Here is a 20,156-nt window from a genome sequence, read left to right on the forward strand (position 1 = left end):
ACTGCAAATCTCTACATACAAGTTTAAAACAAGAATTGAATAGATGAAGAGACATCCTCTGTTCCTGGTTGGGAAGCTTCAATATTGTAAAGATGTCAGCTATGCCCAAATTAACTTATACATTCAGTGCAAACCCATTTAAGTCACAAATTTTTTTAATGAAATATGACCCATTTATAAAGTTTGTGTAGAAGAAAAGAATGCTTAAGAAGAGCTAAAAAATATTTGGTGGTGATAGTAATGGTGGGCAATAGTGGATGTGTCCTACCAGACATCACAACATACTATAGCGCTACAGTGATTAGAAAGTGTGATCCTGACAGGGCTAAACTGTACACATAGATCAATGGAGAAAACAGGGTTTGGAGACAGATGTGTGTGTATGTAGGAATTTGATATATTATAAAGGTGGTATTTCAAATCTGTGGGAAAAGAAAGGAGTAGTCAGTAATTGGCACTGAGACAATTGGCACTAAGACCTTTGGAAAAAATGTAAAGCCAGAGCCCTATCTCTGTCATAAGGTCACCAAAATTCCAGGAATAAACATAAAAATTAAAGCTATAAAAGTATTGGAAGAAAATAAAAAGGAACTTCCAAAAGTATAATTTTCAGGCAGTGAGGGCCTACTTAAGCAAGACTTACTACCCAGAAGCCATCCTTAAAAAAAGAAAAAAATTGTTGAACTAAAGACACCATATACAAATAAAAGACAAGTGTCAGACTAGTTGAAATATTTGCAACAAAAAATTAATATCCATCATAAAAGAGCTCCTAAAAATCTATAGGAAACATGCAAACAATCCAATGGAAAACATTTAAAAATGTAAACAAAAGCTTCTCAAAGAAAAGAATAGAAATTGCCAATAAACATTTGAAAAGATATTCAATCTCTCTAGTATCAAAGAAATAAAACTTAAATGAGATACCCCCTTTTATCCATCAGATTGGCAAAGATTAAAAAATTGGTAATATATAGTATTGGGGAACATACAGTGTGGTTGGGAGTGAAAACTATTAAACATTTTTGGAGGACAATTTAGTGGTAGTTTTAATTTAGTTTTGATTTAGCAATTCCATGTCTATTAATTTATCTTCTAGAAGTAACACATAAATATGCAAAAATATATGTACATAGAATGTTTATTATAATTATATTTGTAATAGTAAAAATTGGACACCATTAACAAATGTTCAACAATGGCAGATGGTTACAAATATTACACACTATTCATACTATGGATTAGTTGATGTATGGGGGGGAAAAATCACCAAGATTTTATTCAGTGAAAGCATTAAGTTGCAGAATATGTATAGTATGTTTCTATTTATGTAAAAAATTATGGGTATGTATGTGTCCATAGATAGAAAAAGATCTGGAAGAATAGATCCCAAATTAATAGGGGTTCGGGGGGCTCTCATCCATCCTCTCCTTCAGGACTTTGACCTGTGGGGTAAGGGCCAAGGGTGACTAGCCATATGGAAAAGGGAGTGTAGAAGGGTCATATCATGTACACATTTCTCTTGCATGAAAACAATATACACTTGGCAGAAAAATAAGAGAATCATAACTGCAACGAGTGTGTGCAGTGCCCCCGCAGCCCTGGAATGAATCGGAGGAACTCTTGTGACCCTGCTGTTCCCCAGCCAGTTGCGGGTTCCCGGGGGCCTCTCACGGTGCTGAGCAGGATTCCAGGGTTTACCCGACGTTGGAAGTTGGTTTGTGCAACGTGGCTCCTAAATGCAAAAGTCGGCAACTTTACCAAGGATGGTCTCCTCCAACTCAGGAAGGAAAACGTATTGCGAGTCTCTAATACGGCGCCTTCCTAGACGGTGTCCAGGGATGCTCTTCAACGTAGACACTCTTCTCTCCACTTGCCCTTTCCTGCCTTCCCCTCGTGCCACGTCATTCGTCTGCGAGCATCTTCCGCAGTGGCCGCAGGGGACTCTCCGGGCTCCAGCCCTCAGTCTAGAGCTGGGGACCCACCTGCTTAGACACGAGGGCAGAGCGAGCCGGCGGATTTAGACAGCGGGCCCCTCGCTGCAGGGACCCCCCCAGCTGCAGAGTTGACAGCCGGCCGCTTCGCACGCCAGCTGCAGCGGATCGGGAGCTCGGAGGGAAGTCTTCTAGAAAGCGGGCAGAGGCCCTACGTGGAGATGCGAAGCGGGGCTGAGTCCTGCACTGGGCACAGAAGGGAGGGAAGGAGTTGGGGGGGGGGGGAGAGGCCTGCTGCGCGTGGGCGGGGGCTTCGGCGGGGACCCCAGCCTCTCATCAGACCCGGCGCCCCGGGGGGCAGGCGTTCGCTCCCGGGTTAGGGCTGGGAGAGCAAGTCGGCGAGTAGAGAAAGGGCTGAAAGAATGAGAGCCACGGTTTCCTTGCTCTCTGGTGTTTTCCTAGAAGGAAGGCACTAGGAGTGGGAAAGGTGGTGGAGGAAAGAAATTTCACCTTTAGCTCTATTTGAAGGTGATTGCATTTCCAGACGCCCACTCAGAACATTGACCTGGGTAGTTCACTGGCTCCGTAAACGAGCTGCCCACCCAGGAGCGGCGGGGCCCACCTCCTCCTCCCCGCCGCCGCCAGCACCGTGAAACCCGCGCCTCTCCCCTTGCGTCCTGTCCATCGCAGTGAAAATGCCAGAATCCACCGTCCTGCTCCAGGCCCCACCCTCCCACATCCATCCATCGGTGGCTCTGTCTAGAGCACCCTCCAGATACTTCTCGAATCAATTCACCCCTCTCATCCCCCCTCCCTAGTCCAAGGCCCGGCAACTCTCTGGATGACTCAGGGTCGCTTCATAATTGGTGTCCCGTCCCCACCCTTACCCCTTCTCATCCACTCTCCATGTTGAAACCAGGAGACACTTTTTTCCATTAAACTTTTTATTTCGAGATCATGGTCGATTCTCATGCAGCTGTAAGAAATATTGGAGAGATCCTGTGTTACCCAGTTCCCCCCACCCCAATGTAACATCTTGCAAAATTATACTACAACCTCACAACTGGGATGTCAGCATTGTCACAGTCAAGGTACAGAACATTTCCATCATGGCCAGGATCCCTCCTGTTGCCCTTTTATAGCTATGCCCTCCTCCCTCTCCCCCTCCTCCATCTCCCACCCCATCCCTCACCAAGGGACGCTTTTAACAAACATCGTGTATAGTGACTTGCTCCTGCTTCAAACTCTGCAGGAGTTTCCCATTCCTCGTTCATGGAGCAAAGCAGCACATCCCTGTCAGAGCCCACGAGGCCCCTGCCCACCTCACCCGGCTCTTAACTTACACGTGTGCCACACCATCTTCTTGTTCCCCTTCAGAGCAGCCCGCTGTGTCTGTCTGATGCTCTTTCCCTGGCCTTTATTTGTCACTTAGGGCTCATCATATTCATCACTAAGCCATCGTGTGCCTAGTCTAGCTTAGATTTGCCTGTATCCCCTCTTCTCCGTGGTCACACACAGTGTATTTGTAATTATTTGTCTCTGTTGTTTAGCACTATGTACCCAGCTGTATGTTAGCAAATGCTTTCAGCTACAAGTGTTGAAATAGCCAATCAACAGCACCTTAAACTAATGGAGATTTGTTTTTCTCACATAAGAAATCAGAGGTCCATGGCTGTTGGCAGTGGTATCTGCTCAGTGATGGTATCAAGGACAGGACTCTCTCTTTTTGTTTTGTCACCCTCAGTGTTGACGTTCTGGCCTCATGCTTGTCACCTCAGGGTCTTAAGGTGACTGCCACAGCTCCAGGCATCACATCCTCATTCAAGGCAGGAAAAGGGGACAGAAAGCTTATAACTCACAAGACTTCGTCCTTGTCAGAAGATTCCCAGGTTCTCTTTATATCTCATTGGCTAGAACTGAGCCTCCCCTAGCTGCAAAGGAGGCTGAAAAAGTGAATTTTTTTCTTTTTCAGCCTCTACAGTGAGAGAAATGGGCAAAGGCTAAGGGGTTGGGAATAGCTTTTGGGGAAGCTAGCCAGCAGTGTCTGTCACACTTAGCTCAGCCCTGCACGTAGTAACATGTAAATATCTGTGGCATAAGTGAATGCATACACGGATGGATGAGTAAATGAATGAAATGAGTCTCACATTCAAACCAGATTCTCATTCATACCTGGTCATATACTTCCTTATATGTGAACTTTGGATATTTTGTATGTACATCCTGACTCTTTAAATACTTTGTAAGAATCTCACAAACAGGATCATTTTTATGTTTTTCTAGAGGACATTGTGTGCTGGACACGTAATAATTACTTAGTATTAATTAATTTAAACACAGCTGAAGAAGGTCAAAAGAGTCATAGGAGACCAGAAACTAACTATAAGTAGGCAGACTACACTTCCATTTAAAATCATATAGGACTAAATGGAAAATATAAAACATGTATGTATGTAATATCATCATCCTAAGCTACTTGTCAAGGTAGTATATTAATTTATAATTTCCATGATTAAAAGAGATGCAGACTCCAGGGAATATAAAACAATTTATGGGGAATTACAGTCAGAAAATGATAATAGCCATTTGTTTTTAGTTGCTTTATGTTCCAGAAACAGAGCTAGGTGTTTTAAACACATTTAAATGTGGCAGGCATTATTTTTCCTCCAAGAATATTCAGGTTGGATGCTGGGGAGAGAAAAACTGCATGGGAGATAAGCTGTGGCCCATTCCAGAGGACAGTCCCTGAGGACTCACCCAGTCACCACCCCCCCACCCCCCACCCCCCCCACCCCCCCCCACCCCCCCCACCCCCCCGGCTAGGATTGGGATGGGTGCTTCTCTGCTCCTTTGGTGCCCCCTTGGGATTCCAGAGCTCTGAAAGACCTGCTGTTCATCAATTCTAAGCACAGAACACGCCCTTTAATTGCCTAAGGTTCTAACTGTAGCCCACACTTGGGGGAAAAAGACAAAAAGCATGTCAGATGAAACTCACGTATCCCAGGGCCCTGAAATGTTTCCCACAGAACCTCTGGGTGACAGGCTGTAAATTACAGGGAGTCTGGAACCTGGCAGAGCAGCCAAAGAGCAGGTGATGATGGAAGTGCATCCACCGCAGTCTGTGCGAATCACAAACGCGGGCGCACACAGATGGGCTCAGTCTGCCCGTCCCTGAGCAGTACTATAGTGCTTTCTTCCTTGGCAGAGTTTATCTCCTGCCCTTGGAAAAGGGACACGGCATTTGGCTTGTGGAGAGAATCTCTCTTACTGGGTTTGCAGGGAGAGCATTCCTTGATGAGCTGCTCCCCTCTCCAGCTATTTAACGCTGGGTTGAGCAAATGCATGAAATCTTGAAATCACAGCATGCTACGACCCTGAAAATCTCGTTCTGCAAATGTGCCGTCTGAGCTAGATACCCATTTAACAATTTAGATAATTTCATACTTCAGAACACCACTTAAGTGGCAGCTGCTTGTGCGCTGCTCCCACTGAAAGGCGTTGGAATCTGTTCTCTAGATAAGTGATTGTAGAACTTCTCTGCCGTGTTTTATTATGGATAATAATAAAACTTCCCTTCATTTCCCCTCACCCCTAATTATACTGATTTGTTCACTGTTGCTCTGTCTTCTGCTCACTCCCGGACATGCATGGGCGTGAGTGGGTGCACACACCCATATACACACGCATGCACACAGCTGGCATTCCCAGCACATCAGGAGTCCAGAGCTTTGGTTCCTTTTTTGACGGGGAACCACAAAATTACCCCTCTCTAGGCTTCTATTCTGAACCCCTTTGGTAAGTGCCCCCATGTTGCTAACATCTTTTGCGGTCTCTGGATAGATGTCTCCCCTTCTTAGATAAAGAAAAATTTGCTACCAGACAGCCTCCAGCTTACCTCTCCCTGGCTTAAGTTCAAAAGTCTATTAGTTATTTCTAATAACCTTTTAATATTGCAGAAGAAGTATATGTACATTGTAGGAAATCTGGAAAAATAGACAAGCAAAAAGAAAAGTTTCAACAGTATATTCCCACCACTCAGAGATTGCCGATGTTAAAACTTTAGTGCATAGGCTTCTGGGTCTTTTGCTATGCTTATTTCAGACAATATCTCTACCTTTCCATTTTAATAAAATTTTATTTCCTCTAATACTGCAACCATATTCAGATTTCCCTGGTTGACCCCCAGAATGTCCTTTCTATGTGGGTTTTTTTTTTTTTTTTTTGATCCAGGGATTCTTTATTTTATTTTTGGCTGCGTTGGGTCTTTGTTGCTGCGCGCGGGCTTTCTCTAGTTGTGGCAAGTGGGGGCTACTCTTCGTTGCAGTGCGCGGGCTTCTCATTGCGGTGGCTTCTCTTGTTGAGCACAGGCTCTAGGCGTGCGGGCTGCAGTAGTTGTGACACACAGGCTCAGTAGTTGCGGCTCGCAGGCTCTAGAGCACAGGCTCCGTATTTGCGGTGCCCAGGCTTAGTTGCTCTGTGGCATGGGGGTTCTTCCCGGACCAGGGATTGAACCCCTGTGCCCTGCATTGGCAGGCAGATTCTTATCCACTGAGCCACCAGGGAAGTCCCTTCTGTGTGGTTTTTCCAAGCTGGTATCTGATCCGAGACCTCAATGAACCTACTTATGTCCCTTCCTTTTATTATCTAGCATAGTCCCTTTTAATATGATGCTGACTTGCTGAAGAGACCGGGCCAGTTGCCCTACACAATGTCCCACCATCTGGATTTGTCTGGTTGCTTTGTCATGTGAGCTCATTACGCTAACCTCTCATTTCCTGTAAACTGCAACTTGTATCTAAAGACTTGATAGGTTTAAGTTAAATGTTTTGGTGAGAATACATCTCCAGTGATGTTGGGTACTTCATATTATGTCACATTAGCAAACACATGTGGTTGAATCACCATTAATGATGCTAGGAGTGACCATTCAATCAGGGTGCATTCTGTGCTCCTGTAGTTGCAACAAAAATGATTCCTGTCTAGCTCAGAGTTTCTCAGCTCACAGTATTAACATTTTGAGCCACAAGATTGTTGTGGGGGCTGTCGCGTGCATTGTCGGATGTTGAGTGGCATCCCCGGCCTCTACCCACTACATGCCAGTAGCACCCAACCCCTCCCAGTTATAGAACCAACAATGTCTCCAGACACTGCAAAATGTCCTAGCTTAAGGAAAAGAGGAAGGAAGGATTTATGGGAAGGATTCTCGTTTATCTCACAGAATTAGTGGGAACATTCTCTCAGGGGTGGAAACACCAGGGCAGCTCTGACGACCTCGTTTGTGGGAGTCTGTGGGCTTCTAGAATGCTGCCCTTAACCTGGCTCTGCCCCAGCAATGCCCAGGGTCTCTCTCCCCTTTTTTGGTTCCACAGAGAGACCATCTGATTGGCTCCAGTTGGCTCCGATGCTGGTGCTTTAGCCAATCAGCTGTGGCAACACAGACATGGCTTCTAGGTACTCATTCCTGAGGAACGAACTTTCTCAGAGGAGGCAGAGTGCTGAGCTGGGGAGACCCCCCCCGCCCCCCACCGGAAGTTTCTTCTTCCCTAGCACCTGAGAGGGTGCCCACTCAGGATGTCGGCCCCCGCCCACAGTCTCAGCTCTGCCACCTAGAGTTTGCGTCCCTGCTGCAGAGACCGTTGCTCCTGGTACGCCTGCCGAGGCCCACTTCTCTCCCTCTCCCCAGGACACCCCCTCCGAGGCAGGACAAGCTGCAGTAACCAGAGGTAGCAGCCAGCGCCAGCGCCCTGTCAGATAGCATCCCAGCCCTGGCCACACGCCAGGGTGTGGCTTCCAGATGCACATGCATCTGCCATCAGCACCCTGTCATTGTCACCTGTGGACACCTTAGCTTTTCTCTGGGAGAGTCAGAGAGTGGGGGGTGGAGACAGTGGCCGGGTAGAGAAGGGACCTTGCCACCTCTCGCGTTACCTTCAGTAGCCATCAGGCCTGGGCATCCTTGGCCCAGGAAAAGGAGTGGTCGGGAGGAGCTGGCAGATGGTGTTCAGATGGTGCTGAACAGGGAAGAAGCCTCCTGGCCAGAGGTACCAAGTGGTAGCAGGGCAAAAGGAGTGAGTGGGCCAGTCCTCCTGGGCTTTGAAGAAAAGGAAGGGGTTTGGGGGCGGGGAGAGCAGACTAGGCGGAGCACAGAGGAGTTTTAGGGCAGTGAAACTACCTTGTATGATATTATAATGGTGGATACATGTCATCAGACAGTTGTCCAAACTCACACAATGTTCAACAGCGAGAGTGGACGTGAGGACTTCGGTTATGATGTGTCAGTGTAAGTTCATAGATTGTAACAAATGGACCAGTCTGGTGGAGGCTCTGGGTAGCCGGGGAGGCTGTGCGTGGGTGGGGGGAGGCGGTATATGGGAAGCCTCTCTACCTTCGGCTCAGTTTTGCTGTGAACGAAACTGCTCTAAAAAAAGAAAATTGAAAGGAAGGAGAAAAGGAAGGAAGGGAGGGAGGAAAGGAGGGTTATAGAGCCAGGGAAATTAAGAACCTTAGAGGTCCCAAACCTCAAACACTGAAAAAACTGTGATGGCCCACCTCCCCCTAAAAAACAAATGTTTTTAAAGCAAAGTTTTATAAGGATCTGTTTTTGTTTCTGATGACTACATGGATGCTATCGCTGAGATGTAAAATATAAAATCCTTTCATTTCCCCTCACTGTCTTGGCGCCTCCTCTTTGCAGGTGCCCAGATACATACACACCCTGCCTTCTGGGGAACCAAGCACGGCCCGGGAGACCCCGGAGCAGGATCCCCTGTCCCGAGCGTGGGTAGGAGAAGAGCTTCTAGAGCTCCGAGGAGGAGTTGGATGCATTCCTCGTAGAAAAACCTTCTTTGTGCCCACGGTACCTAGCATGGCCGCTGCACATAAACAGGTCTTAAAATGAATGAGTGAGTGGCTGAGTTGCCTTTTGAGTGGAAGGACCTGTGAAACTTCAAGTACATTAGGCGTGAAATAAGCCTTTCAACGGTTTTGTGGAGCTAGAAGCCATGTGTGGTAGGCTGAGTAATGGCCCCCAAAGGTGTCCACATCCTAATCCCCAGAACCTGTGAATGTCACCTTATGTGGCAAAAGGGACCTTGCAGATGTGATGAAGTTTAAGGGTTTGGAGATGGGGAGATGATCCAGGATAACCCAGGTGGACCCAAGAGAACCACGGGAGTCCTTAGAAGTGAAAGAGGAAGGCTGGAGGGTCAGAGTCAGAGAAGATATCAGGAAGGAAGTGGTGTGATGGTTAGCCACGAGCCAAGGAATGTGTGGGCAGCCCCTGGAAGCTGGAAAACACGAGGAACCTGATTCTCCCCTAGAACCTCCAGAGAAAAAGGCAGCCCTGCCAACACCCCATCTTTGTTCTGTGAGACCCGTTTCAGACTTCTGACCTCCAGAACTGCAAGAGAATAAATCTGTGCTGTTTTACACCACCAAATTTGTGGTAATTTCTGACAGCAGCAGTAGGAAACCAATACACTGTGTATATCACTTTCCTCTCGGTATGGAAAATGTCTTCTGAATTCAAATATTTAATCAAGAAATAAGCTTTTGAAAAATGGCCCATCTGCCTTTTGGAGTTCACCCACATTTACTTTCCTGTTCCGTGTGCTTCTCTCCAAGGTCTCAGGGAAGCCCAGTGTATTCACCTGTAAAATGAGATCTTGATCTTTCTGCCTCTCAGAATTATTGCAAATCTCAAAAAAAAATTTTTTTTTATTTTAAAAATATGTATTCTAGGATTTTAAATTATTTAAACAGGATAATAGGTCTGTGAATAACCTGTCTTTTACTGAATATGAGGCTAAGCAAGAGAGATGGTTGATGCTGTCTTAACGAGAGAAGGTGAAATCAGCGTGGGAGCAGAGAAGAGTAATGGCCACTAGAACATTCTGGACCTGCTCTGCTGAAAGCAGACACGGATGCTTTGTATTCACTTCCTTCAAAAGAAGAACTGGGGCCAAACCTGCTGCAGCCCCATAAACGCCTGCCCATTTCCACCTCGTCCCTTGGGAACAAGAGGCTGAGTCATCTAGAGTTTGTAAAAGCCAATGAAAGGAAAGCGGGCATCATCAGATCGGAACTGAGTCTGCAGGGAAAAAGACTTCAAAAGATTGAGATACCAGAAGAGATGAGCACAAGGCCAGAAAATCTAAAAGGAAACAGGATAAACCCTAAACAACGTGAAATGTAGACAGTAAAATTATATGATCCTGATGGAGGAAGGAAAGGAGGACGAGGTTTCTGGAGAGAGTGGCCGTGGAGACTGAATCTGTACTGCAGGGAGTTCTCGGATGAGACGGGAGGCGGGCGTCAGGAAGCAGAGAAGGACGGATGTAAAGGAGCCTGCCATGAAAAGAACAGCCAGTGTGAGCTTAGCTGTGCAGAAGATGGTTACAGGGTGACCTTTCTGGTGCTCGGGCTGGTGGGGGACGATGCTGGGAGGCGAGTCAGAGTGGGGAGACAATGGCCACGCCAAGCGCACGTGCTCGGCTGTTCTCCAGCCTTCGCTCCCTAGCGCAGGGGGCGGCCCTTCCTGCAGACCAGATGGCGCAGCGGTAAAGGAAGAAATGGAGCCAAGATAGTCAAGAGACAGTAAAAGAACACCTGGCAGCTTGAGGTAGTTCAAGGCTAGGCCTGTGAGATGACGTCCCAGGTGCAGGATGACCTTCAGGGGAGCCCTTTTAATCCTTCACTTTAACGACCGCTAACTAGCAGGGTCCTTGAGACGTCGCTGAGCAGGGCCAAAAGGCTGATAAGGGCCAGTGTTTCCCTAATTTTCCAAGAGCAGCTAATGATAACTGTGAGCAACCTTATGTAGGGAGGGGCTGTCAGTCCATGGGCGGACTTCAGAGTGGATTATTACACACTTGGTTTGTGAACTCAGAGGAAAAAAGGAGGAGGTCAGAGTCCGCATAGGGGGGACTTGTAACCCAGGCCCTGTGAGTCTCATTACTTTGGGGTTATGGTAGACAAACTGGTAGATCAGGGCATTGGCACGGACACAGGCTCATACAGTAGCAGGGCTGGAAGCAACTTGAATGCTATTGATTCCACTCGCTTGACAGGTAAGTAGACTGGAGCCCTAAACAGTTAAGGGGACTATCTGGCAATATGGTGACTTGGAGCCCCTCCCAGACCTCCAGCCTTTCCCCTGGAGTCCCACCCAAACACACAGTATTTCAACAAGAATCTAACAAATGCCACAGTTATGGGCTGGATTACAGATTGTATAACCACTTGGCAGCCAGAATCCAGAGACTTAATTTATTACCTGACTGTCAGCCTGAACAAAAGCCTGTACGTAGCCCTGTCCTCTCAGGACTTTTAGAAATGATTCACACATAGAAACAGGACACCCAGTTCAAAATGACACAAAAACGAGAGGGAGACCGAGAACATTGGGTGAAAGAATTTGAATTTTTCTCAATACCTTGGAACAAACTCAGAGCCTACAGTATGTCATTTAAAGAGGGATAAATAATGGAGGACTTAACATTTTTCACAAACGCTGAATGAGGAAGACCTAGCTCCATAGCAGCTTGGTGAAAAAGGTGTAGGGATTTCACCGTAAGCCAAATAAGCAGAATGTGAATAGCGTGATGGGACTGTGGGGGTGCCAGGAAAGCTAATGTGACCTTATGCCATGCGGTGGGCAGAATGATGCCCCCCAAAGACGTCCATGTCCTAATTCCTGAAATCTATCACTATGTCACCTCACACAGCAAAAGGGATTTTGCAGACGTGACTAGATGAAGGGTCTTGAGATGGGGGGATTATCCTGGATAATCCAGGTGGACCCAACATACTCAAAGGATCCTTACACGTGAAAGAAGCAGGGGAAAGGGTCAGAGTAAGAGGAGGAGACGTGACAACGGTAGCAGAGCGGGGAGTGATGCAGGACCAGAAGCCAAGTGATGCAGGCAGCCTCTGGAAGCTGGAAAAGGCAAGGAAATGGATTCTCCCCTAGAGCTTCCAGAATAAACACAGCCTCAGTGACTCATCGTGGACTTCTGATTCCCAGAACTATAGGAGAATAAGTTCATGTTGTTTTAAACTACTAAACCTGTGATCATTATTACAGCAGCAACAGAGAACTAATACAGACTGCATTCATAGCGGTTACAGTGTCCAGCCAAGCCAAGGTGGTGCAGTGCACTCATGAGATCACATCTGAAATGTTAGGTTCCATTCTGGTTTGGGTTTTAGGCAGCATGTTGACAAATTCAAGTACAGTTGACCCACGGACAATGCAAGGATTGGGGGGCCAACCCTCCTCGCAGATGAAAATCTGCATATGATTTAGTCGGCCCTCTGTGTCTGCAGTTACACATCCGCGGATTCAACCAACTGCAGATCATGTCGCACTGTGGTACCTATTTACTGAAAAAAGTCCACATGTTAGTGGACCCGTGTAGTTCAAACCCGTGTTGTTCAAGGGTCAGCTGTACGTACTAGATGTTGAAGAACTTCGAAGTCATAACAAATGAAAAGGAGCTGAAACGATTGGGTATTTTCAGCCTGAATAATATTTAGACATAACAGTTGTCTTCAAATGTTTGAAGGGTTAACATGTCAAAGATTAAGATCACTGAAACCCCAGAGGGCGGAATTAAGAACAAATATGTTGAAGTTACAGGAAATTCAGGTCATTCTAACAAAGACATTTACAACAATCACAGCTTCAAACAAAGTAAATACTGTGCCTTGTTAAGTAGTAAGCTTCCCATCTCTGGAAGCATTCAGTCAGAGGCTGAATGATCACTACTCAGTGATATTAGAAAGGATTCCTCCATAGGGTCAAGGTTGGTCAAGAAGACTGCTGTGAGCACTTTTAAGATCTGAAGACTTGATGGCATGTTTTTCACCAGAGTCCAGATTCTTTTTCATGCTAAAATTTGTAATTAAACCTCACAGGAAAATAAAAAGCAGTAGCAGAAGTTCTCACTTCTATTGCTTGTGTAACTCTCAGTACTGTTTACCTCTCCTTGAGAGCTGTCATCTTGATGAGTAAGTAAGATATTAAGGTCAGTATGTCACAGTTGGTGGACTTCAAAGACGGCCAGGGCACAGTAGTGGGGTCCCCAGGTTGACCAGGAGGAACCTGCAGTTCCCTCACTCCTACCCTCAGGCTGGGCTGGTCTGGGGGGCTCGGTTCTGCCCTCAGAGGGACCACACCTCAGCTTGGCTCTCAACACCTCAAATCGAGCAGTATCTCCTGTGAGACAGGAGGCGAAGCAGGTGAAATGAGATGATGGGAGAAGTGGGCTGCTCTCCTGCAGGGAGCCAGGCTCCTGTGGTGATGGGGTTGCTAGGAGACGACAGAGCAAAGCAGCATCCCCTTCTGCTGACCAGCGTCCAGGTCATGTCTTCCACCTGGCCCGAGTTTCTCAGCACGGAAGGTAGACGATCCAGCTAGGGGCCCACTCGTACTTTCTTGCCCCTCCACACTGTTTTCTGTGGAAGCCTTGAATAATGCTCCAGCTGTTGATTTGCAAGAAAAAGCAAAGTGCCAAATAAAGCAGCTCTCCTGAAGTCATGACCTCCTATGCTCCGTCCCGAGGCCTCTGGCGGCCCTCAAGCCCTGGGCTCAGGCATTGGCTCTCCTGCAGGCACCAGGCACCGCCTGCCAGCTCCAGCCCGTGGAAGGAAGGCGAAATGCGTGTCAGTTGATTAAAATGTTCTCAACCAGCGTGTCTGGACAAGTGTCCACGTACCTCACAGCCAGAGATGATTGTGGCCATAGCTACGTTTAGACATAATATTGACCTGCTTGATAACATTCTCCCTAAGCTGCTGCCTCCCCGTCATCCTCTTCTGTCCTCCCATTCAGTGGCTTGTGTGTGTTTTAATAGATTTTTTTTTAAAGACAAGAGAAAAAGAAACCACGCCCGAAGACTGGGTGACTGCATTTTCAGAAGTGGACTAGCTTCCTTTCCTGCACATCTGTCTTTCGGGAGCCCAGGCCTGAGGCTCTCTCACTCTGTTTGCCTCTCTCACTTCGTGATGGGGGCACCGAGGGCTGGTGGAGGGCAGTGGGTCCTCCATCAGCCTCCCCCAAACCATCACCCATCCCGCAAGTTTAGGTAATAACAGCATGCGTGCCCTCCAGGTGCCCATCCACCCGCTCTCCAGCCCCACCTCCACCATGGCCCTGCCCCTCCCCCTCCCGTGAGAAGTTCTGGAGCTGCCACTGAAGGCAACAAGGAGCATAGGCTCCTGGTGAATGGTGCACAGCTATACCTCCCTCGCCTGGACCCATATAGGCGTTCCATCCAGCTGCCATAAAGTGGATTCTCACGGACACAAACTGTAAACACCCAAAGGCATTTTTCTACAAAAAGAGAAAAGTCTTGGTGAATCCTTTCACATCCTAGTTTACTCATCTGCAAAATGGGAATAAAAATGGTTCCCAAGTCACTGGGCAATTATGGGGATTTCATGAAAGCACTTAGAAGTGTCCCACCTGCCCCTTAATACCCTTAGCTCCTATCATAATCACTGAATGAATGAATGAATGAATGCAAATTGAGTCTGTATGAAAGTGTTATAAGTGAAAAATTTACACCCAGATTTGATTATTGAAATAACAGGGGTGAAAAATTCACGTCTCACATGTGGACATTTTTGGCAGCTTATGTTTGCATTTTACACTGTGAAATACCTTTTTTTTTTTTTCAGGACTACACTTTGTTATATGAAGAGGCAAAATATTTTCAGCTTCAGCCCATGTTGTTGGAGATGGAAAGATGGAAACAGGACAGAGAAACCGGTCGCTTTTCAAGGCCCTGCGAGTGCCTCGTGGTACGTGTTGCCCCAGACCTCGGAGAAAGGATCACGCTCAGCGGTGACAAATCCTTGATAGAAGAAGTGTTTCCAGAGATCGGCGACGTGATGTGTAACTCCGTCAATGCAGGCTGGAATCACGACTCAACGCACGTCATCAGATTTCCACTGAATGGCTACTGTCACCTCAACTCAGTCCAGGTATAGTGTCGTCACACACTGTGTGTTATGCTGTTATCTTGCCTTCATGTGGTACCCTTCCTCCAGAGAGCTGGAGAACCCTCACATGGTTGGGGGGGCGTAAACTGTTCACCCCTCTACAGCAGTCATTCAGTCATTCCACAAACATTTATTGAACATCTACTGTGTGCCGGGTGCTGGTATGAGCACTGGAGATACAGAAGGGAAGAAAACAGACAACAGCCCTCTTTTCATGGAACTTACGTTACGGGAATGGGGGTGGGAGGGTGCAAACAATACCCAACCTAAATGATGGGCAGGTAGTGAGGAGAGGATGCCTAGGGCAGGGTATCCTGGCAGGAGGAGCAGCGGGTTCTGAAGCCCCCAGGGTAGGAGCCCGTGCTTGACATACTGAGGAGTATCAGGAAAGCCAGCGTGGCTTGAAGCGAGTAAAGGTGGGGTGGGTTGTGCAGAGCCCCCCCCAGGGGCAGATGGTGGAGTACCCCACAGAGGGTGGGAAGAGCTCTGGGATTCTTTGTTTTGGTTTCTTTTGGGTTTGGTTCCCTTGCTTGTATGAGTCAAATGGAAAGCCATTTGAGGATTTTGAGCAAGAGAGTGACACGTTGTAACTCGTATTTGAAAGTGAATATTCCAGCAACAGGTGGAAACCAGGGGGAGCAAGGGGACCAGTGAGAAAGCTGGTCCAAGCGATAACTGAGAAGTTTCCGACTCTGAATATCTTTTTTTTGGGGGGGAGGGGCGCTGCACTGCGAGGCATGCGGGATTTTAGTTCCCCGACCAGGGATTGAACCCATGCCCCCTGCAGTGGAAGCACGGAGTCTTAACCACTGGACTGGCAGGGAAGTCCCAAAGTAATCTTGTTTGTTTGTTTTTTGTTTTGGAGGCGCCGCACAGCTTGGGGGACCTTAGTTCCCTGTCCAGGGGTTGAACCCAGGCCCTCGGCAGTGAGAGCGCGGAGTCCTAAGCACTGGACCGCCCTGAATATCTTGAATGTAGAGCTGACAAGGTTTTCTGACAATGGCTCTGGGTTGTAGGACAGAAGCCAAAGATGACTAAGATTTTAGATGGAGGAACTGGGTGAATGGAATGAGTATTTTCTGAGATAGAGCAGTTTATGGGAGAAGAAGACTTAAGGGCAGAATTCAGAAGTTTGGTTGACAAGGTGTGAGGGGCCACGTGCCTTAGACGATGGTGATTGTGGTCACCGTCGTGACTGACGCGTGCCAGCCCTGGGCCAAGCGTTGTCCGTGCTTGTCTTCTTACACCAACCCTGACAGGTAAGCACTGTTAATTCCCTGTCTTGCTGATGAGAAAACGGAAGCACACCTGGGTCTTGACTCCAGGTCTGTGTGATTCAAAACGATTTGAAGTCAGTGGCGTGAGGGTTTGGGGGTTTTCTCTGTCTTTTTAATTGGAATGGGTCCATGGCTTTATTCAATATTGAACCAACAAAACCCCTTCCCAAACTCCAAGACTAGAAGCACCCACTCCACCATTCTGCCTCTTGAGGATGGTTTCGCAACTATTTATCATTTTAACGTTTTGTGATCAGGTGTCTGAGAGCACAGCAGCAGGAAACTGGCAGACACTGAGCCCTGGGCACGCCAGAGGAAGGCACACACCCCAGCAGGCAGCGGGTGGCCCCTGGGCTGTGCAGGCCCAGTGTCGCACCCTGAGCTGCCCTGTGCAGTTCCTGAGCGGGGCCTCAGCTATTTAGAAAAGCCTCTAGAGCCCTGAAAGCCTTTGCCCTCCTCCCCGCGCCCTGCCCCGCCCCCCTCCCCCAGCTCTCTCTAGACAGCATTTCGTTGCTTCTCTAGGGCCCCACCCCTCGGGCCACTGAATAACTATCAGAAATTCACAAGCCTGACATGTTTCCCAGTCATTCGAGTCTGATCAGATGTGGCTTTTCATCTGGATTAGTTTCGTCCTATGACATGGCCATACGGGCTCCTGCTCCATCTAGAGGACAGGCACCATCCTCTAGGCATTCAGAGGCTTTGGGAGAAGGCACAGGAGCCCCGATAGCTACCCAAGTGATTTTAATATTCCCAAATGATCACTAACTTTAAGGAACTTTGCTATTAACAAGTTGTGGCTTAAAAAGGAACGGTCAAGAAGCATAAGCTATCTGCATTACACTGGAATAAGCTTTACCATCTTCAGGGTAACATTGGATCATATTGAATAATTATCATATGCATATTAGACCCTCTGGGGAGGGAGCTTAGGGACTTCCTTATATTAGCAATTTAGCGACCTAACAACACTGAAAGACAAACGATATCAGAGTTAAGTTCTTTATTGTTCAGCTTCCTCTACCTTTGTAATTTCTCTCCTGATCAAGGCAAAAAATCCTTTCCAGGGCGGTGGTTTGGCCAAGCAGACTGGGGTGTTTCTTGCTGACAAGCTACATTCCTGCCTCTACCGGGGAAATCTCCTGCGAGAGAGCTATTCACCTTTTTATTCACCTGCCACCAAAGCACATCTTAATGTGCTTGATTCTGAACTTAGAGATTGTTTTCTTCATAGTGTCCTTTTGCTGCCTGGTGTGCATATGCATTGTGAATTTATGTACAGAAGTAGACATTGCAGGGAAGAGTGTTCATTTTGTTCCCGTAAGGACTTGTTTTTTTTAATTTGCCACCATTTGAAGTTTTAATTTTTAGAATGCATACTCTTGCTTTCCCATCCCATCTAGTTAACTGTTTTGCAAAATAGCAGATTATATTCCATGCAAAAGTAGCCAACCAAAAAATAATAATTCAAAAAAAGACATAGTAAGGATTCACTGTACATTACATTTTGAGAGTTATTTGGTAACATTTCACTTTGTTCCAAAAATTTTAAAAATTTGAGCCAGGCATTTTTTTCTAAAGTTATGATTGAGTCGTCTTGCCTTTAGAGTGGTGTAGATATAATTTAATTATATCCACAATCCTGGCAGGGAACATTTGCAAGTCTAATATTTGTTGGATTCCTAAAGAAACAGCATGCTCTAGATCAGTTTCCAGTATTTCTGCATATCTAAGAGTTGCAGGAAATGTTTCCTGCATTCAAGAGTGTCAGACAAGTAGTGACAAACCCAGGGATCTTTCTGGCATTAGGTATTTGATTTCAAAATCAGAGATTATATGGGTTATGTTTGTATGAGAAGTTTAGAACATCTTTATTTTTGGATATATTTTCTAATACAGATCATGTACAACCATTGCATTTATTCTTGCCTCCCTGGATGCACACAAGGCAATAGAACTATTTCAAAAGCCACAAACTTGAAAAGCTGTAGATAAACCTCGACTGTCTTTAATAGTCCATTTCTTCTGCTGTTGAAATTGCATCAGTCTTTCAAGCTGAAATATATTAACTCAGTATCAGGAAATTTGAACAATGGCCCAGTCAAGAGTGAATGAGTTGAGGCTACATCACCGATGGAGTAAATTCAGATAATATCACTGTCTCTCCATAGTCTTTATCATCTCATCGAATATATGTTAGTGGTAAATGAGCTTTGAAATGTGAACCCTCTCTTTCTGTAGAGAAGGTGGAGTTGCACGTTGCAAAAAACATGGGATTTGAGGCCAAAGAGACCTGAGTTGGAAACCCAATTCTATCACTTACTAGGAGTGAGCCTCAGTTTTCCCATCTGTCAAATGGACTAACTCCACCCATTATGCAAGGTGGTTGTAATGAGTAAATGAACTTGGCATGTGTAAAGCTAGCGTGTGAAGGAACATTTTAGGTGTTAAAAACGTTTGCTCGCTCCCTCCTGCCCTGTAATCCGGAGCTTTGTTTGAAAGCAGAAAAACAGAGAGATTTAAGGGTTGGATAAGATGAACCAGAGCTGCGCATGATCTCAAACTTTGGGACAGTCTTTGGGCTGTTTATGTGGCCAAAGGACCTAGCTCACCCCTAACTGCATGCTTGTCTCGGCCCCTCGCAGGTCCTCGAGAGGTTGCAGCAAAGAGGATTTGAAATCGTGGGCTCCTGTGGGGGAGGAGTGGATTCATCTCAGTTCAGCGAATACGTCCTGCGGCGGGAACTGAGGCGGACGCCCCGTGGACCCTCCGTCATCCGGATAAAGCAAGAGCCTCTGGACTAAGTGGACATATTTCTTATGCAAAAAGGAGAAAACATACACAACAAATAATGCAAACAAGAAAGGGACATTTATGTGCAGTTGGGACAGCAAACCAAGTCCTGGACCTAAAATTGAATAAAAGACACATTTATATCCAATAGAGACCACACCTGTATTCATATGGGAACAATTGGAATAGTGATATCCTCAAGGTGTAAAAAATATATAAATATATATATATATATGTCAAAAGGTAGGAAATGCAAAAAAAGAAAAAAAGAAAAAAAGGTGGTAGCTACAGTTGGTGCTGTGATGGCCTTGAAGTGTCCTGGGCCTCCCGAGGCCTCTGACCAATAAACAAGCCATGAGCAGTGAGGACGCATCTCCTTACAGTTTCCATTGCCAACAGCCATCCATTCTTTCTTTTTCCTTTGTCCTTCTTTTTCCTTTTTTAAAAAAACAAGAACACTTAGAATCGCATTTCTTTGCATATGGAAGTTTCATGTCTCTCTTTAGACGGGGGACTAGGCAGGACTTCAACTCTCCTGAGCACACTGCATTCGAAAGACGATAGACATGAAATTTTAAATGTAGTTTGTACAGAAGTCACACTTTTTCGTCCGCCTCACAGATGTGAACATGACTTTGTTTTTAAACCGATCAGTTTTGCAAAGGGGCCAGAATTATTACTTGTTAGAGTTGCTCCAGTTTGAGTCTGCTGCTTTCCTACAATTTTTCAAATTTTATAATGTATTAAATACAATAAACTCTGTTTAAAAAATAAGGTCTGTGTGAAACACACGTGTTGGGGTGAGGCTGTATTAAAACGGAATTTTTCTATTTTAAAACTTTCTGTGTCGAACATTAAAAAGAGGCCTAAAAGCTGAGGCCAGTGTTGAGATCCAAACCCACTAAAGGATAAGGATGTCGACCCTCATTCTGAACAGTTCTGTTCCTGCTCTGGAAGTGTTAGCTCGAGTGCTTTGTTATTCTGCATTGGTTAGCAACATAAGCCTTCCTTCCTGTGAGTTTACAAATTTCAGTTCTCTCTTGCTGCAGAGCGAACCACGCCCAAACTTAGCAGCTTACAACATTTTCTTCTGTCTCTTGATTCTGTGATCCTCTTGGGTGGATTGGCCTGCGTGTGATGTCATCTG

At 46.3% G+C, this 20,156-nt stretch overlaps 1 protein-coding gene across 5 annotated transcripts in view; it reads left to right on the forward strand.

Annotated features, from left to right (window-relative positions):
- KCTD1 (potassium channel tetramerization domain containing 1) overlaps nt 1-19,783 on the forward strand; it is a 182,552-nt gene extending 162,769 nt beyond the window's left edge. For all 5 annotated transcript variants that reach the window (XM_082355483.1, XM_082355482.1, XM_082355485.1 and 2 more), the window contains 2 exons: nt 14,616-14,921; nt 18,862-19,783. In XM_082355483.1, the coding sequence (XP_082211609.1) occupies nt 14,616-14,921; nt 18,862-19,020 (465 nt within the window). In that variant the 3' untranslated portion in view covers nt 19,021-19,783. The remainder of the gene's footprint in view (nt 1-14,615; nt 14,922-18,861) is intronic.
- The last annotated feature ends 373 nt before the right edge of the window (nt 19,784-20,156 follow it).

Source organism: Balaenoptera borealis, assembly GCF_965194805.1.
Source record: "Balaenoptera borealis genome assembly, chromosome: 14".
Taxonomy (NCBI): domain Eukaryota; kingdom Metazoa; phylum Chordata; class Mammalia; order Artiodactyla; family Balaenopteridae; genus Balaenoptera; species Balaenoptera borealis.